The sequence below is a fragment of the Centroberyx affinis genome, unplaced genomic scaffold, assembly GCF_046629955.1.
Source record: "Centroberyx affinis isolate AG114_WGS23_722 - 3 ecotype Tasmania unplaced genomic scaffold, CSIRO-AGI_Caff_v1 ptg001273l_1, whole genome shotgun sequence".
Lineage (NCBI taxonomy): Eukaryota > Metazoa > Chordata > Actinopteri > Beryciformes > Berycidae > Centroberyx > Centroberyx affinis.
The window spans coordinates 559,240-586,202 of NW_027279782.1; the positions used below are offsets into that span (position 1 = coordinate 559,240).

Below are 26,963 nucleotides of genomic sequence, written 5' to 3' on the forward strand. Positions count from 1 at the left end.
TACCCAGCATGATAGCGGTGTGAACCCATTTTGCACCGGTTTAGGGATGTCAGTGAGAAAGGAGGGGTCGCTTAGTATGTATAGGCCGGCCAAGAATGGAATATCCTGACCCACAACAAGCTTTATGTTTTCATGAATTCCTGCCCACCAGTCTTGTGCTTTGGGACATGACCATAAGAGGTGGACCAAGGTACCATAAGCTTCCCCACATCTCCAGCATGATGGGTCATCCCTCGGTTTAGCTTTGTAAAGCCTTGTGGGGGTCCAATAAACTCTATTTAAAACTTTGAACTGGACCAATCTGGTCCTAAGCTCACGGGACATTTTCTTAATATTTTTCAGGATTGCAGACCATTATCACATTTATACATTCAAACATACATAATATGATAAAGTCCTAAAGTGCTACATTCTACATTTTAAAGTGCCTTGTTGCTTTGTGCTGCTACCTACCTACTTTTAAAGTGCATGGTATAGTGCATGTTGGCTAATGCTTGCTCTACTACTACAAGTGCTTGTGCGTCAGAGTTCAAGTAACGAACAGCCTCAGGATATGTACTGTTCCTGAGGTGAGATGTCCTACACCTAAAACTCTGTAATCTCCTTCCGGAGAGGAGGGGTTTGAAGAGGGAGCTAGCAGGGTGACAGGGGTCGCGATCACCTTCTACGTCTTGCGTCTAATACGTGAGGACACAGAGGGAAGGTCACAGCCAATGATCTTAGACGCTGTGCATAGAACTCTTTCTAACTGTCCCCTCTCAAGGGCGGTTGTGTTGCCATACCACACTGTGACTGAGAAGGCAAGGACACTCTCCACAGTAGCTCTGTAGAAGCGCAGCATCGCCTCCCCAGTCACGCCTAACTTTTTAAGCTGGTGCAGAAAGTGAAGCCTCTGGTGGGCCTTGTTAATTAGTATCAACTGTGTTTGAGTGCTTTTACATCTGTTCTGTAGTTGTGAGTTTGGCAGTCGGTTTTATTGTGTCGTCGTTTCTGCACTGTTGATTTGTCATCCAGTAACAAAACATCCATGGACTGGATTGAAGGAGAAAGGGTCATCTATAGACCCATCAAGGTATGTGAGCATTGTTTATTGCAGTTAAATTGTAAAGATTTTGAGCTGATGTGAGTATGTAGCATAGGAGGCTTTTGAGTGACATTATTGCATTTTCTTCAAAGGTATTGTTCAATGTACCGGTGTACAGAGACACTGTACAGCTCTGCTGGGAGTGGAAGTACTGTGAAGTACAAGTAAGAACCACTTTTGTTTCAGGCCCGCACAAAATAAAACACCTGACAAATTCTGGTAAAGTGTCTCCTATGATTATACATGAGAACATCTTATGTTTTCTATTGTCTTGTAGAAAAAATTATGCTTCAGCAACAAAAGCAGGTCCCATCTGAGCTGACAGCTGAGGAGATGACTGACTGGCTGGTGGCGCAGGGCAAGACATCTCTCAGGGAGCGGTGAGAAATGGAAATTCAGTCATTATCTACTCACCCCCATGCTAGAAGAAAATCGGTTTAATGTTTGATGTCCACTTTAGTCTCTGTTCTGTATGTATTCTGCACAGTGTAATACATGCAGCGTTTATATTTAAAAATGGCACATTTTATGGCATTTTTCATTATCATTTTGACATCAAATATTAATATGGGTGCTCACTTATTGAATTTGACAATTAAATACAGTATACATATACATGTAGTGGATGGAGCCGTGAACTCCACCCCCCTTGATGGAGATTTGAGCAAAGAGCCCAGCCTGGAAGAGGACACAACACCAAGCCCAGCAATGGACTCTGCTGTTGGTTCAGCTGCTCTGGTTCCTCTCCCTACTGAAGCTCCTCTGGTTCCTCTGAGCATCCCTACTGAAGCTCCTGTGGTTCCTGTGAGCCTCCCTGCTGAAGCTCCTCTGGTTCCTGTGAACCTCCCTACTGAAGCTCCTCTGGTTCCTCTGATCCTCCCTACTGAAGCTCCTCGGGTTCCTCTGAGCCTCCCTACTGAAGCTACTGTGGTTCCTCTGAGCCTCCTAACTGAAGCTCCTCTGGTTCCTCTGACCCTCACTACTGAAGCTCCCATGGTTCCTCTGACCCTCCCTACTGAAGCCCCTGGGGTTCCTCTGCACCTCCCTACTGAAGCTGCTCTGGTTCCTCTGAGCATCCCTACTGAAGCCCCTGGGGTTCCTCTGCACCTCCCTACTGAAGCTGCTCTGGTTCCTCTGAGCATCCCTACTGAAGCTCCTGTGGTTCCTGTGAGCCTCCCTGCTGAAGCTCCTCTGGTTCCTGTGAACCTCCCTGCTGAAGCTCCTGTGGTTCCTCTGAGCATCCCTACTGAAGCTCCTGTGGTTCCTGTGAGCCTCCCTGCTGAAGCTCCTCTGGTTCCTGTGAACCTCCCTACTGAAGCTCCTCGGGTTCCTCTGATCCTCCCTACTGAAGCTCCTCGGGTTCCTCTGAGCCGCCCTACTGCAGCTCCTCTGGTTCCTCTGACCCTCACTACTGAAGCTCCCATGGTTCCTCTGACCCTCCCTACTGAAGCCCCTGGGGTTCCTCTGACCCTCCCTACTGAAGCTCCTCTGGTTCCTCTGACCATCCTACTGAAGCTCCTGCCATTACTCCAGTCCAGGAGGAGTTTCAAAAGCTTTTTACAAGTCTGGAGATATTCCAGTGCATATTCATTCATGTTTAGGGCAGAGTGGATTTATCAACCATATGTAGACAGCTGTATGTGTAGCATAATCCTTTTCAAATCCATAGTGGTGAACATGCAGTATGAAATGAGTATTCAGATGCTATTCATTCAATTATGTGATACACCAACTTTTCTCAAACCACATGTGCAGCTTTGAGATCCTTTGTAATGATTTCAGTTAACAGTGATTTTTGAGTGTGTGTGTCAAGAGCTTGGTACTGAAGAACCCATACAGTCATACACACTTCTGAACTACAGATGTTCCCAAGGCTGCCAACTGCCATCATCTCTTTTCATTAAGTTTTCTCTTTGCTGTATATTGGTGGAGATGAAGAAGCTGCTTAAAGCATCTCCAAAAGCCTTCAGGAAGTAAATTAGTATTGTTTGTTGTGCCCAATCAAATGCTTTTCGACAGACAAGTGGTGAAGTGAAGGAGGAAGAAGCAGTAACAAAACACCTTGGTACACATCCAGGGCCAAACAAAAATAATTAAGGAAGGAAGAGTCAACAGGAATTATGAGCCTACAGAACATTTGCAGTTCTTCCTATATCTGTTACATCTTTATGCTTAACACTATTCACTCCATTCAAACTTTAACTCTGCAGATTCTTTGGGAAATTTGTGCCATCATTCTCTTCAATAGTTGATACTTATGTTTTGGTCTGATGACTGACTTGACAGAAGAACCAATCACAGCTCATATCGACCTATAGGATCATTCTCTATAGTGTGAATTTTTGTTAAAGGCTTTCTAGTCAGAGTAAAAAAAAATGGTCATAACTGCAATCTCTGTAGGTTCAAGTGGTACGGCTTGGAAAAACCACGAACGAAACATGGACAGCCACAAGATATAGCTTGCCCAACATAAGATGGCCTACTGTTCCCCATGCAACAGCCAACATTATGTCAATGATATTTGATGTGAGCTAGCTAGTTTGTACAAAATGTTAGCAACTGTGGGTGCAATTTTACATTTCAAATTTATGTTTAACCATTTACCACAGATGCTTTGATGGCTTGAGGTCAGGCAACACTGAAAATTTCACTTCAGTGTACTTTAAGGATTATAAATATATTAAAAATAATGCTGTGCAACACTTACAGTTCATGTTGCTGTGATGTCAGATAACTGCATCTCTGAAAAACCATGGTTGAGAAATTTTCCCACTTGGAATTCCAACTTCTTAGGCCTGGATAGTTTTCCAGGTGAGAAGTCAGAATTTACAACTTTCTGTCATTCATCATTCATCATGCAGACCTGGCTACCTTAGCAAGCTATATTCATACAAAAATACCCAAGGACTTCTACCTCATGTAGTAAATGTTTATTTACATAACAGAACAACAGGGAAACACTGATCCAAATTCAGTATACAGACCTCTAACTGAAGAGAATGTTTGTCCTAAAAAGATTCAGCAGAATAATATTTTAGAGGAATGTCTTCAAAATGGACTCGGGGTTACATCTACAGTTTCATCATAGCCAAAGATGCATTTCAAGGCTCGCTCTACAGATATATACAAGACAGGTTAAAATCCATCTTAAAAAACAAAACCGTATAATGAAAAATGCTTTTTGCGAGATGTTAAGCAATCTGATTTACCAGAAGTCAGTCAAAGGTCATGACACAGGCCACAAAAAAAGTAAAAAAAACAAAATCACTTTACTAAAAATATGCCCAGACCTACAATAAATTTGCCTTTATTCTTTCTGTAAACACACAATGAAGAGCAACTTAATCAACCAACACTTGGGGCGTAAAAATGGACCAACATCTTTGTAAACTCAAGCTGCTGTGTTGCCGTCCAAAGCGACACAGTTCTGTTGTTTCATCTTTTCCAAGGTAGCACTTTCAAAACAATTACAAGAAGGGCGATACAATCATATTCATAACTGCCTGTTATTTTTTTATTTTTTTTAATTGCTCCATCTGCTGCCACTGGGCTTTCATCTGGCATTCACCAATATAATGCCCCCTGCCACTGCTGAAGCCATTTCTATTTTATCAGAACCACACATCTCACCAATCTCTGACATCCATTTCCTTGGGGCTTTGAGCTGCAATAGTGCACCTGAAACTTAAAGCCATTAGTACATTTTCTGTCTTTAAAATACTCTAATCTTTAACTTTTTATGAATTGTTATGATACTCAGAACTAGCTCAGGCATATAATAATCCAACACTGGTATTTTTGTTCTATATGTACTGTCACTGAATGCTTAATAGCAACTGTTCAGGTTGAGCTATATGTTGCACTATATGGGGCACTTGGACGTCCAAACCCCAACTGGTAACAATACACCTCTTAAGAGTTGTTGTCCCCACCTGCTTGTCACAAACCAGGAAACAGTGAAAAGATTAATTTTAAAGATATAATGCATCAATGTGAGTTTTTTTTATTAGGCACAGCAGCCTACAACTCAACAGAAAGGAATAGTTTCCAGATTAAAGCATGGAGATTTATTTACACATATAAAAACAATAAACCATGGATTAAAGAGAGAGACAATGGATTTGCTGGTGATGATGAAAAAAAATAAAATAAAAAAAGCAGCTTATGAAAACATCTCACCTGCAAATCAAGATAGCAATGAGGAATAGCATCAGGAAATAATAGTAAGGAAAAAATAATTTAAATTTGCCCAAAGAAAATGAAATCAAAGGTAAAGTGAGATTATTGTAGTGTGTATGTTAGGGATGCCATGTGTGCCATTTAACATCAATATATCGCAGTATAATTACCATAAACAAATGAGATCATCGGCAAGACGATTGGCAGCACCTATGTGCCACCGGGTCAGATTTCACAGGAAATCTGCTGTATTTTTACTTTACGGTACAAAGGGACATTACTTTATGGCACAAAACAGGAAGAGGTCAACTGTTCTTCCAGTGCAAATAGAGCTAAAGCTTTCAGAGTTTCTCGCAATGGCAGATGGTGGAAAGAGTGAAAGGCCGATGGAAAAACAAGACAAAGCGTCTAACAGCCCCATGACATTGAATTTTGTAGAAGCGTCTGCAATCGAACTCCCTGTGGCACACTTTCACTCACGCAGCCAAAAGTGGTGAACAGAGCGACCGGCCAACAGACAAGCCCCTGCTGTTTATCCTCTTACATGTTTATCCTCTTCAGTAAAGTGAAATAGAAAAGAAATGCATGTAGAGTGACACCAGGGTTGGGGGGATGGGGCAAGTAGCAACATCCTCTTTGCCACACAGGCAATGGGGTTTATGTTAAATGAAGGAGAAAAAAACACAAAAAAACACACACCGGCATACAACAGATTAGTAATCATCTCGACCATGGTCTCATTTGTTTACAGTAATTATAACAATGCATCACAATTAGTCTGACAATGATAAACTGATATTTAAAGATGCTTCTCATAGCACCTTTACCAGAGCAGTTAGGGCGTGTGTGTTGTGTTCCTGAGGGAAAACATTAAGCAGTTTGGTTCGCCGGCCAGGTTTTAACTATATTTTAAATTGTGGAGAGATGCAGAGTGGGCCAAGATCCTCTAGATCTAATGGAGAGCTGACAGTGAGCGGTCTAGGATCTGGGAATGGTTTCTGGTGTTTGATACTCATTTTAAAGTATACTTTATAGGGCAAGGAAGGTGATACTGGTTGATGAATTTTAATTTATAAATACATAGATATTTTACATAATTTTGCAAATATTTATGCAACAAAAGATGGACAGATGGATACTGGCTAGCCCAACACATGAATCTTGAGGAGATTAGTAGCAATATGGCAGCCCAAGCAATATTGTCATACGAATGGTAGGGTAAATCAAACTACAATACCGTTTTTTTTTTGTTTTGTTTTAAAGGTATGTCTGATGAAGCTGTGATTTTTCAATCCACTACTCTGCAGACTTTTCTGGTTCGTCACTCTGACTGGACGAGTTGTTCACCTCAGACTGAGCCGTCCCTGTCTCCTGGTTCAGGACAGTCAGTGAGACAGGGGGCTGCAGCGGGGCACTGACCTGCTCTCCCACACCTAGGCTCACAGAGTCACCCAGTGACTCATCATGGGGAGGCAAACCCTCTTCCAATTTACAGACCGTGGAAGACGCCAAACTGGGCAGCAATGAATGTTTCAGTTCCCTTTCAGGAGAACGTTCTGTCTGGGTCCCGTTGTCCCGATCAGCTGCTGGGACGCTCTGCTCTGACTCCTCTTCTGGTTGGTCAACAGTGGCTTTATTTTCGACAAGAGTAACACCTCCAGATGGGACACTTTCAACCTGCTGCACATCAATTTTCTTTGGTCCTTCAGCAGGTACTGATGTGAAGATGTATATGACTTTTGATGGCTCCCCAAAAGCAGAAAGCCTGCATGAAACAACAGGTTTTTATTATTTTATTACAGTGTTATGAATGTACAATTTAGATTTACAGTTTGGCCTTTAGGTAATGCTCTCATCAGGGGCAACATACAATATTTCCAAGCAATAGAGTATTGCGCATTTGAAGTGTAGACCATAAGACTTAAGAATTCAAGTTAAAATAACTGATATTCATTAGTAAGAACGATTGGCCACATTATCTGTATACTATCTGTATACTAGGTCCATGTCATGCACTTATTCTGCAAATGTTTATTGTAACCCTTCATTTGAGCTATAGCCATTTTATACTGAGTGAAATTGAAACCTGAGACATTTTGTTGTGGCAGCATCATTACATCACCATTAGAATTTGGGAAATATTCTTCAGTCCTGTACATTGTCAAGTATCAGGTATAGATCACAGATAAATGGGAAACATGATATAATGCGCCGAGTGGCTGCTACTCACCCTTGATGTTCAACTTGGATATCTGCTGGGTTAGAAAACAAGATAAGTTTTTCAAGAAACATGTATAAAGAAAATCTGAACAAAATTCTGCCAATGATTCAGGTGGTACTACAGCAAACAAGTACAATACCTTTCTCCTGAATAACTTTGCATACGTGATTTGGTCTGTCAGTTAAATGTTTGCTCATCATGTCACCTCCTGATGCGTCCACAATGAGGTCACAGTTGAGACAGACCAGGGTTAATCTGGGGGAAAAAGCAAGATGACATTTTATTCATGATTAGTTTCAGATCTGGTGAAATACAACGTCCGCCCCTACCATTACACAATCTCTGTATGAGTGTGGTCAAAATTTAGTACAAAAAAAAACATCATTTCATGAAGCTCACTTACTTTAACACAGTTGGATTTTTCCGATTTTCCATTTTCCAAAACCTGTTTTTGGTGATGGCACTATGAAACCTAACATAGGGCAGAAAAAGTCACAAGACTTGTCAAATGAATGCAGAGAACCTGAAATTGACTCCAGTGCAACACTGTGAAATACTAATTCAAATCAACATCTTTACTCACCTTATCATATGATTCCCAAAGGAGACTTTGCAGCTTGTCCGATATTTGCAAGCACCGCACTTTGCAGCCATCGGATAATGAGAAAAGAAGTCGGCAACCTTAGTGTCACACTCGATGCACGTGTAATTCCCTCCATCGACTCTGAAGGCAGGAAAGAATGTAATCAGTACATCACATTTCATTCATACACGAAAGTATGGTGTTAAAATATTAATCAAAATGGATTTCTATTCATGGGCCAGGTCATATTACAGAGTATTGTAGCAGGCAATTTATTTCATTTTTTGTCATTAGGATATAATGTTTTTTACTTTATATGAATTTTTAATTAAATTGGGGGTGTGCATCACAGCAAATGCACAAACATTTCTAATATTTAGAGACTGATGTTTTGCATGATCACTAGTTGTAGTCATTAGTGTCTGATACCTAGATGTTAGGCAAGGTTACTGTTAGAGGGCATTTATGTTGTCTGTGTTAAATGTAACCAGTCTGTCTGCTGGAAGACTGCAGGTTCCTAATTTTATTAAACTGGTCTTTACTGCTCCATTATCCCTCTACCTCTTTATGGCCCATCATCTGCTTAACAGCCCATGTCCTGTGACTAAACCAACACACTGATTATCAGAGTCAAGTTAGCCAAATATCATGCCAGTCTATCTACTATTCAATATATAGTTTTTAGCCAGCCCAACATACCCAAAGAAATAGAAAGGCTGCTACTAGTAAGGCATTCAGTTCACTTGGCATTCAGTGTTTACTCCACAAAATCAATTATCCAATTTTGATTGCTAATGAGATGCAAAACGTGACATGTTTACACAAAACTAAGGCTTTGCAGTTACCATCAAAGTTACCAAATAAACTTGACACTTTTTTGATCTGCAGAATCGCTGCACAAAGAATTACTCTGGAATGGCTAAAATAAGTTTTCCATTAAAAGAAACCTAGTTATTAATGTATTTACTAATACTGCTGAGAGCTCAGTTAACAACCTGAGGTTCCTCAGTGCCACGTTGTGTTTGGAAGTACGACGCTCTTGCTTCTTGATCTGGGGGGGCTTGGCTTTTCCTGCTCCAGAGATGTTGGATTTAGACTTGGAGATACTGACCGGAGCTTTGGTTTGCGGTTTGAAACTTGGTGCTTCTGGACTGACATTAAAACCAGATCGTTCAGGACTGTTGGGTAATATGGGCGTTTTTCCTGTGACGGAGGCTCGAATTGTCACCTGAAAAAGAAACCCAAAAATATGTACTATAATTGTGTATAACTGTACTAATGCTGGAATAGTTCAAACATGCAGTCTGTAATAAATGCAGTACAGATCTCATAATGACAGGGTCGGACCTTTGTTCCCGGAGGAAGGCCCTCCAGGGCTTTAGGTTTTCTGAAAGTCTTGTGGACATGAGTCTTGTGCTCCAATTTCTCCTTGTAGGTGAGAAAATTCAGTCTGCATTTTCCACACCGATGGATTCCTTTTTTCTGAAATAGAAAAAAGGATCGCAGGCTTAGAATAAAAAAAATATGTAATAATTGGCATGACAAGAGTCTAATTCTTGAGATGTTTCATTTGGGTTCACTGAAAGAACACAACTGGTTACCAAGTTAACTTCTTCCATGGCTATTAATAGAACAGCAATTAATTTTATATGGTTCCACTCTACCATATTTATTGCTCCTTTAGGGCAGGTGAAGAGAAGCAGGCTTTACTGTCAGCCTGTTATGTATTACAGTAAGGTGTTCGGCAGACAACCAAATCAATCCAACCTTAGAGTTGGAGCTAATAGTGCAACACACGAGTTCCAACTCTTGCAATTATACCATTCACTAGCTTAAGGATTTAGAGCATCAGTAGGCTGTCATAACAATACACTGCGGTGGGTCAGTCACAACATTTGAACAAGCAAATAGTAATGTTGTCCCCCACCAGTGATGTAGTTCCACCCTTGGGTCAGTCAGTGATTGCTGAATGTACTTGAAATATGAGTGAAATTGTATAAGCATTTTCATATGGGACAATGAAAGGACAGATTGACCATATATTTCTGTTGCCTACTCTCCTCAGAATTAGGCTTACAAGTTACAGTATATCTTGGAATGTAGTAACTATAATTGTCCTGTTTTTACTCAATACAGAATAAAATATAAGAACTACAATACGCAATAAATACAATCCGTACATTACACAATGTACACTACAATACAATTTATAATACAATATAACATACAACACCAGGAGCGTGAGTGTTATGAATAATATAAATGCTAAATGATAAGTGATATACGGTATTGAACAGTAGGTAAGTGGTAATATGATATAAGTAGTCAACACTGACGGCACAGTGGTAGTGCAGTGATGAGTGCAATAACAGTACAACAGTCCAACAACTGTACAATAACTACAGTGTCTTGTGAGGTTTGCCCAAAAATTCTCCATTGACTCTCACTTCAACACATCAGCCCAGTCTGATGTCTCCAAGTGTGTAGAGTGTGTAGACTATTATGTTACCTATGATAACTTTAACTGTATTGCTTTACCACTGAGTCCCCATTCATTGTCCCCCACATTGTATGATAACTTTAACTGTATGACCTGCTTTACCACTGAGTCCCCATTCATTGTCAATGCCGCCCCCTAGTGGCACAAAGTCAACGTTACAGTGTGACTAACTAACTAACTAACTAACTAAGTAACGGACGGAGACCGATCAATAGTCCCCCTTTGGCGGGGGACAACTAGGCACACTACACTTCAAAACAGACTAGCTTTACAATAGACAAGATTAAACTCGGTATCATACCTGATGTTTCATGTAGTGTTGCATGTATATGTGGCTACTTCTAAGAACTTTGAGGCAGAAGGGACAGAGCAGATCCTTTGTGTTTTCATGGACACTTCGGAAATGTGTCTCCACTTCAGAGAAGAAAGAGGACCTGTAATTGCACACCTGTGGAACCAGGTAAACCAAAGTGTAAGATACAGTGAATGTTGTTTTCCTGGACACTTTAAACTAAACCTATATAGACCACAACTCACTAACTAAGTGACAGACCTGGCAGACGTAGGGCATTTCCCCAGGCTTGTGGTTGTCCTTCATGTGTTCCAGCAGCACTTGCTCTGACTCAAATGCCAATTCACATATCTTGCAATTAGCTGGGGGGGGGGGGAGAAAGAAAATTACAAACGGCCACTCATTATAATATTTGTTATGTCAGAATCAGCTGTATAGACTGTTATGTTTTACTTGAGGATTCAAACGGGCTGTGAGCACTCTCAATATGGCACTGCAGCTGGAATGGAGTCATGTACTGCCGGTAGCAGTGCTGGCAAGTCGTGTGGCTTTCCCAGCTCTCGCTGTTCTGCTTCTCCAGCTCCAGGTGGTGCTTCATATGGTTCATGAACCTGTAAGGGAGGACACACACACACACACACACACACACACACACACACACAAAAGGTCGTTTAACCATTTGACATGTATGATCTCATGAGCATCAGCAAGCTAGTCCCTGCAGTGAGGCGCTTTCAACAGACTGTAAACGTTAGTTTGTGTGAGTGACACCGCTGATTACCCTGGGGGATGACTAACAACTGCGTTTTGCATAGGAAACATTTAAGAGTAGATGAAATAGGTCTTTACAATTGTTTTCATGTTTTCAAGAGTAACAGTGGGGGAAACCCCACCAAACTGAAGATGTTAGATGTTAGAATGAAACAAAGCGAGTGTGATTTCATAAACACCAAGATTAAGTCAAATGCCTTCCATGGCCTCCTCAATCGCCAGATCTAAACATCGTTGAACCTTTATGGGAAGTTGAAGCAGATTTCCACCAATCCAAGAAAGATTGAAGCTGTTCTGAAGGCAAAGGGTGGCCCTACTTGTTATTAGGTACTTGATATTGATATATTGTTTAGGTGTTTCCATTATTTTGTCCACCCAGTCTAGCAGTTATTTTTCTGTCAGTCATATCAAAAGATCGTCCAAAATCTTTAGTGTTGAGAAAGATCCCCAACCACATAGTTTGCTTTCTGTCACAGCTCCGGTTCAATTGAATTGGGCAAAATAAAACTTCCACTGTGGGATCATATTCTACATTCATAAGTGAGCTTCAGTGATTTGACTAAAATCCCCACTTTTGAAAGGGAAAAGTAACGTATTAAAACAAACCACAGTCAAGCAATGGGGAAAGAAAAAAAAATTAACGATGCATGGCCGGTATGCATGCAATGGTTATGCTTCAGGTCCCAAAGGTTTTAAAAAAGATAAATGAACTAGTCTCCTTGCACCTCACTTTCTAAGCATGTATAATGGCCGTTATAATACCAGCAATTACACAAAGATTTTTGTTTTGCCTAATGATGTAGTGTTCTGTGGCTGCTGTGAGCACCTCCACAGCTACCTGCCACTGCTGCCCTGACGAGGCACGGCCCATTTTTCAGCCTGTACATTCTGCTACCTCAGCTCCCCTAATAGAAATTTTTATGCGGATGAACTATGACCTCTGCTGCAAGAGTGCGGTTGCAGTACAAATGTGTTTCCCCATTAAAAGCAGCTTACAGAGGCTTTTTTTACAATGTTCTGAGGCAAAGTTATTTAATCAAAGGAGCAGTTCTTACGCCACCTAAACTAGCAGTCATTTTTCATCTTTAGGCCCATGAGGGAAAACGGTCTGATATTGTCATCCATCTGAGAGGAAAACTGTGATGAGGGCCAAGGAACTTGTCTGTGGTTTCCTTATGGGCACAGGACAGATCTCTTTTCAATGAAGAGAATAAACATAGCTCCCCTTCCCTTTAAGCCCCAATCTGCATTTTGCAAGTATATTAATTATGGGATATGGACACAGTTTTTTGAAAGCAGACCCTTAAAATGCAGGTTCGTTTTGCTCCTTGCTTTACAAACAACACACATGTACACAAGCATTTAAAACTTCAAAATAGATTTAAATTCATGTTTAAGCTGTCACAGTGTGTTATTCCCTCTATCAAAAGCTCAGTCAATCAACTTGAGTGAAAAAAAGTCTTCAATCAATACATCAAAATGCAAATAAAGCCAGAAGTGGGGCGACAATGGCTGAAGGGGGGGTGCCATATATAACTCCAGATTGGGCCAATAAAGCAGACATTTGAATGCCAATATTCAGAATACTATTCTGTCCTTGAACTAGTGTGATTGATTCCCCTAGAAAGATTTCCGTTCATTAGATATTTGTTTTGATTTCGATAAGCCCTTAATCTTTTGCAATATATAGAAAAACCTGAGAATTTGAATAGTATGCCTCATTTCACCTAACTGCACCATGTTATTATGTCCATTTCAGTGAGTTGTAATTAACACAGATAACAGTTCAAAGTCCTCTGAAATATCTTTTAAAGCCATTTAAAAAAATATTACAGCTCTGCAGTGAGTGGGAGACGTTGTCATTTTTGTCATCATTGATGGCATATCAGCGTTTTTTTGGCCTGGAGCCTCAAGTGCATTACAGTGACAAAAACAAATCTATATTAGGGATCTTTAAATTAAACAACTGTAATCAAATATCAAGCAATCCAGAAACACAGCACCTCTGATACCCAATCCATGTTACACATTTATTCTCATCACTGAATGTAGATGTGATTATATAGAAAAAAAAATGTTTTAGCTATACCCTGCTCATTTACTGAAAAATAGCACTGTCATACCTGATATTATTCTTGAGTACTTTCAAACAGCTCTGGCACTTGAAGGTTGTGTTGGTCTTCTGCCCCTCTTGCTTGGGCCTGTCTCCCTCAAATCGGCCATAGTAGAAGTCTGAGACAAGCATGATGCGCTTGCTTGCATTAACGGAAGTATTGTTCGGGGTTGATGGAAATACATTTTCCACAAGTTTAGCACAGCAGCTCTAAAATACAAGAAAAGAAAAGAAACTTAATGTCCATGTTTGACTCACCTGTACAGGGATGCAAACATATCAGGGGTCAAAAAGGTGACAAAAACCCGAAGATAAATCATAGGTAGAGGGGGAGGGCCTGAGAAACGGCGGTGGCATCCTTTCTATTCTGCACCTCAACTGGACTATGCAATGCACTGCAATGAATTTCATGACTGTTGCATTTGTATGATTGATGTATTTTTGCATGTTTTTATGTATTCTAATGTCTAACGCGCAATGGCACTTCAACACAAGACTTCTGATTTCTGGAAACAGATAAAGCAATCTAAGCAAATCTACTCTAACCAGACCAGCTGAGGCCACACAATGAAAAAAAAAAAATCCTGCAGTGCATTTAAAAGACATAAGAGCTATGCTCATTAAGTAGTGCAATCAGTTGTAGTATAAATTATTGTTTTGACCTATTTTTCTTTTTAGAAAAACACAATGTAACTGATGACGTGACTGAAGCTCAGCAAAACAATCCTAGAGAGCCACATTATGCTGCTAAAAGCAGCTGTATGATGGGTGCATCTGAGTTACTCTCTTCATAAGCATAATCAAAGATCATTGTTAAATCAATCCTAAAATTCTAAAAAAAAAAAGAAATTTCCAGAGTATAACTTCTATGGACAACAGAAACTTGATATGTATGTATATTTATTGTAAATTGTGCAAATATTGACAAGATGCACAAGGTTTTCACTCACCATCATGTGACATTTCATGGCTTCCTGTTGAAGGAATTCTTCTTTGCACTTGGGACACTTCTTCCTAAAGATCCCATTTTCCACTAGATCAACCACTTTAGCTGGCTCTACAGAAATTCAATAGACATGTTTCAATAAACAAGCAACCACAGCATAGCAGCAACTATGATAAGGTCATGCTGCATCAAGTGGTTGGCTTATAATAAATAGAATGTAAAACAATATCAAAGAATTCTGCCTCTCAACGGAAACATACCCAAGTCAAACTTGGTTCTTTTTGCAGCGCTGTCATTTTGCTGTGGTGGTAATGCTCGTTTGACTAAGCTTTGATCTGTGTGAAAACCAAGAAAAGATATTTAATTTGTAGTCAATTGCCAGTTGACTGAAGTTCAAGTATCGTAAAGCAAGTGCACACTATACATTTCAAAAAAATATTTACCCCTGTTGTTGTGGGCCTTCACAGGCAAAGAAAAGATCTGGATAGACTGTGAGTTGGACCGATTGGGTTGCAGCTGGTTAGATGGTGTTGAATATACGGCAGGACTCTGGACATTGGACAAAGTCACAATATTGTTGTTGATTTGCTGCACCTGAGGCCGATGGACGACACCAGGTATCAACGTGGCTGGAGTCACCTGCTGCAAAAGGTGCTGCTGACCGGCTAAAAGACGGGAAATAACAACTTGACATTACCAGAAAAACTACAAAAGCTCTTGGTGAAGGTTTTCTATGTCATCACAAAAGAAATGCAAAAAAACAACAACAAAAAAAACAAAGATTTACTCCATAATAATATTTTATGAGAGCTATCCTCAGTTTTACCTGGTAGTATTGTGAATGAAGTTCCAGGGGGGTACTGTTTACCAAGAGAGGCGATGAACTCGCTGCTGCTTGATAATTGTGGAGACGTCACAATGAAGCCCTAAGAAAGATTTAGAGTGAATATTTGAACATACCAATACTTCATATACCATCAATATTACCATTTACATTACATGACAAGCTATTTACAACACATGTCCATGCAATACTGAACCACATTAACAGGAATTAGTGCTTTATTCACATTATTCTAGAACTGCAACGATCAATCGATTAGTTGTCAACTATTAAATTAATCGCCAACTATTTTGATAATCGATTAATCGGTTTGAGTCATTTTTAAGAAAAATAAGTCAAAATTCTTCTTAAATGTGAATATTTTCTGGTTTCTTTACTCCTCTATGAGAGTAAACTGAATATCTTTGGGTTGTGGACAAAACAAGACATTTGAGGACGTCATCTTGGGCTTTGGGAAACACTGATCCACATTTTTCACCATTTTCTGACATTTTATAGACCAAACAACTAATCGATTAATCGAGAAAATAATCGACAAATTAATCGACAATGAAAATAATTAGAGATGCACCGATCGATCGGCCGGTGACCGGAATCGGCCGGTTTTCAGCTGATCGGCCATGACCGGTGACCGGCCGATCAGTCTCATATATCCGATTCTGTGCCGGTCAAATTTAAGACAACGGTAAAAACTCCGCTGTAATTAAGCAATATTACAAGAGAGGGTGTGCGTTACCGTGATGCTTACGGACCGCATCACTGTCGTGCCAATAATGACGGTAACGCACACCCTCGAGTGTAATATTGCGATTATACAACAGTTACCAACAACAAAAAACTTTTTGCTAGTGTTATCTCCGTTTCCCTGGAAATACATGGGGTCCGACTGATAACTGGAAAACAATCAGTCACGTCAGTAGACTCCTATGTAATGGAACCTAGTTTACTACTCCAGCAAGTAGGCGGAGCCTTAGTAACGACCTGCAACAGAGACGATTTCTAGTCCCTGTTGAGTCAGCCAGCCAACTGGAGCTAATGCTTTCTAGAGATCGCGGGATTTCCTAAACTGAATAAATACCACACATATAAACACAAAACTGCCTTGCTAGCTCAATCTTGTTGTAACTAAGATATCATAATTTTTCCATGGACAGATTTAGCTACTATGTCTGCGAACTTCACATGTATTTTTAAGCTAGTAGCGCCGTGTCACCGACTCACCGGCACAGCTGATGGAGGATGCAGAGCGTCTGGTAACATCAAGGCTGAACAGAGTTAGCGTAGCGTTATATTTAAATATATTGTATGATAATATGGCGGAGTAATATTTAGTGATGAGCACGGCTAGGTGTGCTGTCATGCTGATTTGATCACGTTCTAAATGCCTAGTTGACCAATCAGATTGCTTGGTCGGAACTACCTGTTGTATAATAGTCCATAATAGTAATAGTCCGTGTGTTGTTATATAGATCTGTTGCACCTGATTTCTTTCGGGAAAGTATAAAGTGGGATATACTGCAATTCATTTTAATTTGGATTTTATTTGTTCAAAAAAGCTCTGTCCAGTAACCTGGAGCACTTTTTTATTTTGAGATTTGTTTGAATGAGAGTGAGAGAAGGTCCTGTAACCTGGTGCAGTTTTGGAGAAAATGTAATTAATAGTCAATGTTTTATTATGAACATACAATTGAATTTTAATTTTCCATTAAAGAAAAGTTACAAAAATGTTTGTGTGTGCTGTCAATTATAGTTCTTAGAAAGAAAATCGGAATCGGCAGGTCAGACTTTTAAAAAATCGGAAATCGGAATCGGCCAAGAAAATTGCAATCGGTGCATCTCTAAAAATAATCGTTAGTTACAGCCCTACATTATTCATTAGACTTGTTCTCATTAAAAAGAGGTAAAACAGTAATAATACCTGGTTATTGACAATAACAGGCTGTGGAGTTATTGTTGTTATACTGGGTGGTGCGGTATTCACGGTATTCACCGCCTTCCCAGGTAAAGTCAATGGCAGCACTATTTGCGCTGAGCCTCTGGCAGGCTGAGGAGCAAGAGACTGTATCCCTGGTCTTCCTTCAGTGTTTCTCTGAAGAGGTGCAGGGTTAGGCTTACTGTTCCTTTGGTTGTTAGCTGAAAGAATACACACAAAAACCAAAATAGGCAATTCAACAGGAGGTTTTGCTCTTGGATGTAAGCCAACGTTTGCAAATAAACATTTTAACCAAGGATGTATGCAATAGCACATAGACAGTTGGTGACACAAAGATTCGCTGTCAACAATGAAGTGCAATCAATTGCAAGACCATGCTTGTATTTGGCATCAAATACATGCTGGCAGATTGGCTCAAGCTATATATGAAATATTCCTGTTAAAATATCATTGTATCATTAGGTCAGCTGCAGGTAGTGGTATGGAATATTAATTCACAGTTATTCAACTGAAATTTTCCATTTAAATCAAAAGGCGTTCCTTTGAAAATGGCTTGTTGGAAGCACCTCAGATAAAAACAATAAGATAATTACCTATGTTTAATATGTTAATCACATAATTACATAAACACTGATACTTAAGGAAAATAATAGTGTTGTTCACTTTTGCCTCATTTCCTTCAGTCCATCTCTTTCACATTTTCTGCTGTGTCCGCAGTAATCATATGACTGCACAATTGAAAAATATCAGCAATCACAGAAATTTCAAGGGAAAGGTGTTTCAAACAGCCTCCCAGTTAAGATGTTCTGAGGTTGTGCAGAATCTCCAGCCAAAAAATGAAGTTGCATGTCAGAGAAAATCTTTCATACAGTATTTTTTTTTTCAAGAATTATGTAAAGAAATCTGTGTCCATGTGTCTCCCAATTCATGTTGCCACCACAATATTCATGATCACAATATTCATGATTACAATATTCACCTGAGGTACTGAATTCAAATTTATAGAGATCAATTTGAACACAATATTGCTCCTTTTGTAGCCTTTGGTTCAAATGCTACCTGTCTGGGCCCTTCATGGCGATCATCAGTTTGCTTAGATTGATTATTAACTTGAGAATAATCGGTAAGTGGCAGATGGTAATGTGTTTTTGAACTGCCAATTTGATGACATGATGTGGATTGAGTAACAATTTATCCTGGTGGATCTGAGGTAGCAAAGAAATGAGACGTTTGATAAACAACACCAACATGTTCCTTTAAGGACGTGCTGCGACATACTGAGCTCTCCAACGAAGATGGGTTCATCGTCATCATCATCCACCAAGTTTACTTGTGGGACTTGTTTCTGCCATGGCTCCAACTCCTCTTCTTCACATTCCATAAAAAGTTCAGACATTTTGGACCTGGAACATAATAACAAAATCTTCAGCCAATCTGTGACACACAGTGTACAGTATACAAAACCCTAAGACAACATCTTTTTACCAATTTTAAAATACCTTTAGTATTAGCTCTAATGCAATACAATGATTAGGCTACATGCAGTCAAATAATCCATTCATGGGACCAATTATTACTCCAAATAAAATGACCTCATAACACCTAACCATTAAAAATTACCCTACTTCCTGCAACCAAATAGAAACTTCAAACTAGTTGAAAGAGCTGGGCTAACTGTTTGATAACCTCTTCAATAAGAGGTTATGAGTCAATGTCAATATTAATCAGATTTTATGATAAAATGGAGTATCAGGACATACTAATAAACGAATGCACACAGTTCTGTTCCGTAAATGAACGACAGGCCGTCTCACTGCACTTCACTGCTCTGTATATTCAGTTTCAGCTGTAACAATGTAGGCTTAGTGGAGTGAGGGAACAAACTGTTATTCGATATTATCGAATATCAGCCCAAGCCCAGTGTGTGTGTGGCTGTGTGTGTGTCTTTCTTTAACCAGGTAGTTCCATTGAGATTGAAAATCTTGTTCAAGAGAGACCTGGACCTGTCTCATGTGACAAAGCAAGTTCAGGTTATCTTTGTGATAGCTGGTTTCACAAAACCTAACTATGTCAATCCTGACTAACCAGTCTATCAAAAGATGGTTTTCAACTGGCTCTGTCAACCCAGGACTTTCCAATCCAGCTATGAGTGCCTTCACATGAAAGGGGATAGGCAGGGTTAGTAACAAACACCCAATTGCATGCAACATAGTCAGATCAAGAGCAGTGGGTTTAAAATAAGATTAAACTATTGATCACCCAGAGAAATTAGATTGTTACAGCAGCAAAGTAATATGATTCAACAGGGAAAAGGGCATACAATATAGCCTAAGCACACAGCTAGGATATAAAAATAAGAAATAGTGGAAAATAAAATAATCAAACAATAAAAGCCATAGAATATAAATAATTGTGGGATTATGTAAACAAATGCTGCTGACAATTTCAGCACATTAAGTAGACTGTTGAAGTGGGAAAAATGGGAAACAAACTAACATTTTACTAACATTTGTGTTCTTTTCTCAAGAAGAACAAACTGTTAAAATCAATAAATATGAACAACACAAAAACACTATAACACTGTCACTGCTGCCAAGGCTGGGGCGGACTGCTGGAGGAAAAATGTAGGTAGTGTAAATGTGTGAGTAGCTAAACAGACTTATCACTGCCCCATTAATGCACAGTGGGCATACTTTTAATTGATACAATATTGTGTCGTCATACTGAGGCTGTGAAAAGATTTTCTATTCACAAAGTCGCCTCATGTTCCCCAGGGCTGCAGTGATGGAATATGGGTGCAATCTATTGCATTAATCTCTCTTGGAAATGTTATGAAAGAATTTCAGTGCACTTAATATGCAATAGTTGATTTCATTCATTATTGGCAACTAAAGTCAACTAATGTAAGCTACCTGCTATTTGTTAGATTCCCTCTTTCATTGCCAGAGTGGGCAAATGGCCTGGAAAATGCTACAAACATTTATTATATCTCTGATATAAAAAAATCACCATGAATGTTCTGCCAGTCTCTGAACACCACGGTCCTGTGAACAGCCCTTCTTAATATCTCTTAATTAAATCGTATCATCCTGTACCGTTCTTTATATTGTCTCATTAAGTTGAACACAATGTTTCTGTAAATACATTTTTTGCAATAAAGATTATTAAAAAAACCCATGGGATCCTCAAGGAGTAGCGAGGAGGCAGACTTTTTATATGTTTGGATCCGATCCTGAACATAAGCTGCTCCGGAGCAGGTTTAGCTGTGCATTCTAAGTTACTATTACGGCTGAACGATTTTGAAAAAATATCTAATTGCGATTATTTTGACTAATATTGCAATTGCGATATGATTTGCAATATTAGAGGGAATGATCATTTTTACATCATTATTCTCATTTTCATTGAAAAAGTATTAAAATGATTATGGTTTGTCCTAAATTACAAGTATTTTGGGAGAAGGTAAAAAAGGAAATAGGAGAAATTTTGAATTTAGACAGATCATTTGAACCACAGCAGCTAATTCTAGGCAATATACCTTCAAGGGGGTTAGGGAAAAACAAATTGTATATGCTCAGAGCTCTTGTGTTAATAGCCCATAAAATTAATACAATAAACTGGCTTAAGCCCCACCCACCTACCTTGGACCAATGGACCCAAAGACTTAAGGTTGTGAACTGTATGGAAATATAATGGCGAGACTACAACTCCGGAAGGACATTTATTTTAAAAAATGGTCTTCTGTTATAATGTATCTAGCAAAGTGAACATACTGTAAACATTTAATTATTATAATTTGGGGTGAACGTTAAAGTATATAACATACAAAGAAGGATATCCCTTCCCCTCTTCTCCTATCTTATGTCTTTGTATTGTTATTTAGTTTTTTATACCAATATTATTTGTGTCATGCTGTGTGAGACACATTGTCAAGGAACCTGTTTTAATAAATGTTTGAAAAAGAAAAAAAAAAAGATTATGGTGTGATTTTTGCGGGGATCTGTACCAAACAAAGATGTTTTCTTAAGTCTGTAGAATATGATGTGTAGGCCAGGACATCTCTGCAGCATGACAATATTTAATTTAAAATGGCAAATTTTGACACACATTTCGCCTTTAACAAATATTGCGCCTCCTGCGATTTGAAAATTGCAGTAGGCTATACTGCGATTTTGATAAAATTTCGATTAATTGTTCAGCCCTAGTTACCATGGTGACCCCGCTAAAAAGTGAGCCACTGTAATGACATGAGGCCGAAAAAGCCAGGTTATGCCCAAAGTTAGCTCGCTAACCCACTAATCTTGCTTCAAGAATGCAGCTTCACAATTTACAGTTATAAACGAAACAACATATAACTAAGTACATAAGTAAAAATACAATCAAAATGCCGGTGGCAAATTCACTATATGAGCACTCAAAAGGCAATAGTCTGATAAAAGAACAGCAGGGTCAGAGGACAAGTCTTAACAGATCTTGAGAACAGCTCCTTATTGAGTCTCAAGAGAGACTGGCTCTTTCTACCTGAGGCATTTTGCAATGAGCTCCAAATACAAGAAGTAGGACCCTAACATCAGTGTTGTTCACTTCACTTTTTAAAAGTTGCTGAATATATAGCCTGGAGGAAAGGTAGTCTTCAATAAATATACATAAGTACTGAAGGATATCTTTCTAAACACTAGGCCACCCAAAAACTAAAATAGGAATTGATGTCTACCACTGCACTATCTGAACTGTGTGGAAGAATTTCAGGGTTTTCCATCATGCCTATCCATCACCTAGCTAATCGATTAATCGATTAGCCTAGTTGTCAACTATTAAATTAATCGCCAACTATTTTGATAATCGATTAATCGGTTTGAGTCATTTTTTAAGAAAAATAAGTCAAAATTCTCTGATTCCAGCTTCTTAAATGTGAATATTTTCTGGTTTCTTTACTCCTCTATGACAGTAAACTGAATATCTTTGGGTTGTGGACAAAACAAGACATTTGAGGACGTCATCTTGGGCTTTGGGAAACACTGATCGACATTTTTCACCATTTTCTGACATTTTATAGACCAAACAACTAATCGATTAATCGAGAAAATAATCGACAGATTAATCGACAATGAAAATAATCGTTAGTTGCAGCCCTAGAAGAGTCCCATAAAAAGCGCCACAGATTTTATTATCATGTTGGTGATATGCCTTTGATTGACAGGATGGAAATTAGGGTGAAATACGGCAAACAAAGCTGAGAAATCTGCACTGACTTTCACACTGCATGAAAGTCGTGTGCGTATGTGTGTGAGCATGTGAGCATGTCTACGGGTTTTTGGCTTTGTGTGTGTATCTGTCTGTATCACCAGCTTGTTGGTAGCCAAAGGGATATTCTCCACTTCCTTCCTGTCACTGCACTAACACACAGGAATTATATTAAAAAGTATATAAAAAAGCCTATAGCAACTGTTTTTGTAGTTGGGACAACCATGTTGTTCTCGTCTATATTAAACTAAGATTTTCAAACAATATGTGCATTTTATATAATCCTGTAGTAGGCCTATAACAGGGGAATACAGGGACTTCATCAAATTAACTACAGATTTCTATCATTTCAAGCTGTGGCACACCGTAGCACAGAAATGCACTCACAGAGTGTGAGCTGATGTTACGCCAGCTCACGCTTCACAGCCTTTGCCATCCGAATCCCTCAAAAAGCCAGAGAAAAGTCTGATTTTGTGGATTTTGGAATTGAACTATTTTTGTAATCATTATTAATTTCATGCCAGCATTCAGCCCAAATTTCAACTGACATAAGGCAGGCGTACTGCTTTACCTCTTTGTGAGCTTGAAGTAATGGGATGGGAATGCATTTCTAAAGTAAAAAGTAGACAATCTTGTGTTGGTCTTTACCACTGATTAGGATGCTACGGAATTACAAAAAACACAGTAATCTCAGATTACTTGCTCCAATTTATTGTTTGACTGCTTTAGATTCACTAACTCATCATGCTCTCCCCCTCTCATAACTTTTGGACATATTTCCATTTTGTTAGTGGAACACTTGAACATGAACTGAGTTCAGATTATTGTTGCATAATTTCTAAAGACTTCTGTCAACAATTGCTTTACAAGCATTGAGACATACAAGCCTTGAAAACAGGGAGATGTCAATGAAAATGTTATACGCCCCCGAGCACAGACTGAGTATGCCAGACTTTTGGGCTGTTTTGAGCATAGATTTCTCATGGGCATGATTTTTGTGACTTTGTGCTACATAATCTCCTTCTAATCTTAGCCTTTATGTTTAGGAACATCATACACACACACACTTCCATGCTGGTTTTTCCACTGCAGACAGATCTGTTCATCATTGATATATCTTACCCTTTTCTGTTTACACTTGTTAGCCAACCATAGAATCTGGTCAGCTCACTATCTCTTGCTGTTAATACATTTGATATTCACAGTAGCTAACGTGGATGGCTAGTATCTATAGTGGCTAGCAGTTACAGACAAATGTTAGCATCAGTTGCTTTGCTAGTTATATTCCTGGCTAGCGAACAAAGACAAAAATCAGCAACCTTTTTTAACATAATGTAAGTATGCAATTACAAATTAATTGAAAGTCTAGTACAAAATTCCATCCCCGTCTGTGGGACAGTATGTTTTCATTATTTTTTATGTCTCGCTAATCTAGATCCACTTATCTTCTCTAGTAACTCAATAAGCGTGGTCACTCATATTGTGTCGTATTGTTGTTGTGAGTGTACCTCAGCAACATGCAATCTTATTTCTGCTGTCTGATTGGCTGTTAGTGTCAAGTTTGTCTGTGCGCCAAGCCATTTCTGCTGTGGCTGTTAGTATTGTCCGTCTGTGCCGCAAGCCTATTTCTGTTGCGCAATTTGCTGTTTATATTGCAAGTTGCTGTGTAGATTGAGGAAAAATAGATGCAGAAAATTGTTTTATCAAAAATAAATCCCAAAAGGTTATCATCACTATCGCAACAAATTTTATCGTGATAATTATCAAGACCGTTTTATCGTTATAAATTATATATAAAGTGGCATCGTTATAAGATCATCTGTGCCGACTGTCAGGCCTGATTGCCCCCTGCTCGATTGCATTTCTGTTAACAACTTGGCCATCTCAACATTATCAAATAGATACCAGGGATTGATCATTTTGTCATGATGCATCTAACCAATTTTATAATGTCAGCTTGTTGGTTATCTAGCCAAACATAGCTAGCTAGTACCTTGTAGTGTCGAATAAATAGATTAGTTATCTTGCAATCTTGCAAAGCCAAAAGCCAAAACTCAAGAGTACTTTGGGAGCAGGGTCTACAGCTAAAGACAAGACATGTCTGTGTCACAATAGCCGCAATTTGGAAACAAATCTACTTTATCACACGATTCACTTTTAACATAACATGCCATGACATTGCTGTATTGATCCACATCCACGACTTCCATCTTTTTCAGATGCCCTGTTACATATTTAGCCATTATTTGCGCACACGCCACCCGGCCCTCCAAGATGGCGACAGCTGTGGTTGCTAGGAGATTTCTGGCGCAACCGTAAAGCCTCTGATCAAACAGGATGTTGTCTTCTGTTAATTTACAGCCACAAGAGACATTTTAAGTTCACACACAAATCCCAAATACATTGACTTGACAAAACGAATTTCAATCGATTTAGGAACGACTGCCGCCAGGCCAACTAACATTAGCTAGCAAATGTTAACGTTACCCTAGCTAGCTCATATTTACCAACGCAGTAGCCGAGTGTTAGCTTGCTCGTTGTGCACAACAGGCTAACCTTTATTATTTCAAAACGTTCGTTCTCTGCAACTGTGGCAGTTTGAGACGGGATTAAAACGCCTCTCAAACGACATAATCAATTGTGTCAGATTTAAACCCACCTCACCGTTTATGTCATAGTATCGCTACGTTGCAAAGGATTACCGATCATTACGTTAGCTAGGTTAGGTTAGCCAACAAGTCCAGCAAAGTCTCACATTTCGGCAGTGGATGCTGGGTAATTTGCGTTTTTCGTCTCTCTGGTCTGACTACCGGGACAAAGACTGCGTTCAAGGCGTTAGCGTTAAGCTTACCTCGCTCACACCCAACCTCCAGGGTACAAGGTAAAGCCCAGCGTTCATGCAATCGCCCGGAGATGATGAGGTTCAGTTGGGGCTGGGATGGGGAACTCGAGAGATAAAAGTATGTTTAGCTGGACCGAGGCGGAGTAAATGCACTATCCTCGGCTGGACCAATCAGTGCAAGCGGGACAAGACAAGGCGCCCAGTGCCCTTACTACTTCCTGTGTTTTATGTAGTACTTCCTGGCCTCGCCGACGTTTTCTACCCATGTTTTCTACACTATAATCAGAGACCTTTAATGTTTTTTCCTATCCACCATTTCTGCTATAATGTAAGAATCTTGTCAGCACTGCCTTACACTTGACCTTTGTTTCCTTAATGAAGTCCATATGCTCTTGATGGCACAATAGAGAGACACTGAAAAGAGCAAAATATTATCAGATCCTTTGTATTGGTACATGTCTCCATATTCAATGTATGCAGCACAATTAATGGTGCGTGCATGGGTACAGTTTATAGAACAGTTTTCATATGTTTCAATATTTTTCAACATTTACAACTTGTGAAATCGTCTTGCTTGTAATGGGATCAGTTGAGAATAGGCCTACCTCAAATGTGCAGTTTAGTTTAGTTTTGTTGGCACAGTGATACAACATAAAAGCAAATTGGTAAAAATATTAAGAAAGAAGAGATACAGTTACCTGTAGGTGAGATAAAAAAAAAAAAAAACCATAAGGGTCTTACAAGAACATTTCATCTCAAAACAAATGAAAGAAACATGCAAACAAATAAAACAATAACATCATCAACAAAAAAATCAAAAAGACAAGTAAAGACACCACTGGGTTTGATAAGAGAAGCTATATGACACAGATTCAACAATAAAATACAGGAAATAACCATGGAAATAAAAGATGAATTAAAATAGCCCTGGTGCAGGAAATGAAATCATTGGAGAAATGAGTGTGGTGATGAGAGGGAGTGTGTGTGTGTGTGTGTTTGTGTGTGTGTTTGTGTGTGTGTTTGTGTGTGTGTGTGTGACTGAGCGTGTTAGCATTTGTGCATGTCGAAGGATACACAGTTTAATATGGGTCATCAGACAGGTCTTACGTGTACATATATTTAACATTGTGGAGAGATGCAGATTCACTGTTAGTGTGAATGTAAATACTCCACAGTCAAGATCCTGTTTTATGCAGAACTACAGTGAGTCGTCAAGAGTCTGTTAAGGTTCAGGCTGTTACTGTGTGGTGTTTTAAACTTGTTAATTCAACTGATATTATATTTTGAAAGGACAGGGATTATTGTTTATGTATTATGTATAAACACAAATACATTTGATTTGTATTTATTTAAGTCCAAATATTTAGATGATGAGGGAGAGGTGCTGAGTGTTCAGTCCTGCTAAATCTTG

At 39.2% G+C, this 26,963-nt stretch overlaps 1 protein-coding gene across 1 annotated transcript; it reads right to left on the bottom strand.

Moving 5' to 3' along the window:
* Positions 1–4,018: 4,018 nt before the first annotated feature.
* znf280d (zinc finger protein 280D) lies at positions 4,019–25,657 on the bottom strand. The gene is made up of 18 exons (XM_071525193.1): positions 25,562–25,657; positions 18,745–18,869; positions 17,452–17,666; positions 15,516–15,615; positions 15,133–15,354; positions 14,950–15,024; positions 14,694–14,800; positions 13,754–13,953; positions 11,313–11,470; positions 11,121–11,221; positions 10,869–11,015; positions 9,415–9,549; positions 9,063–9,295; positions 8,068–8,208; positions 7,888–7,956; positions 7,624–7,739; positions 7,494–7,518; positions 4,019–7,028 (listed from the first exon to the last, which is right to left on the bottom strand). The coding sequence occupies exons 2-18, from the start codon at positions 18,860–18,862 to the stop codon at positions 6,560–6,562; spliced, it is 2,631 nt and encodes an 876-aa protein (XP_071381294.1). The 5' UTR covers positions 18,863–18,869; positions 25,562–25,657; the 3' UTR covers positions 4,019–6,559.
* Positions 25,658–26,963: the final 1,306 nt, after the last annotated feature.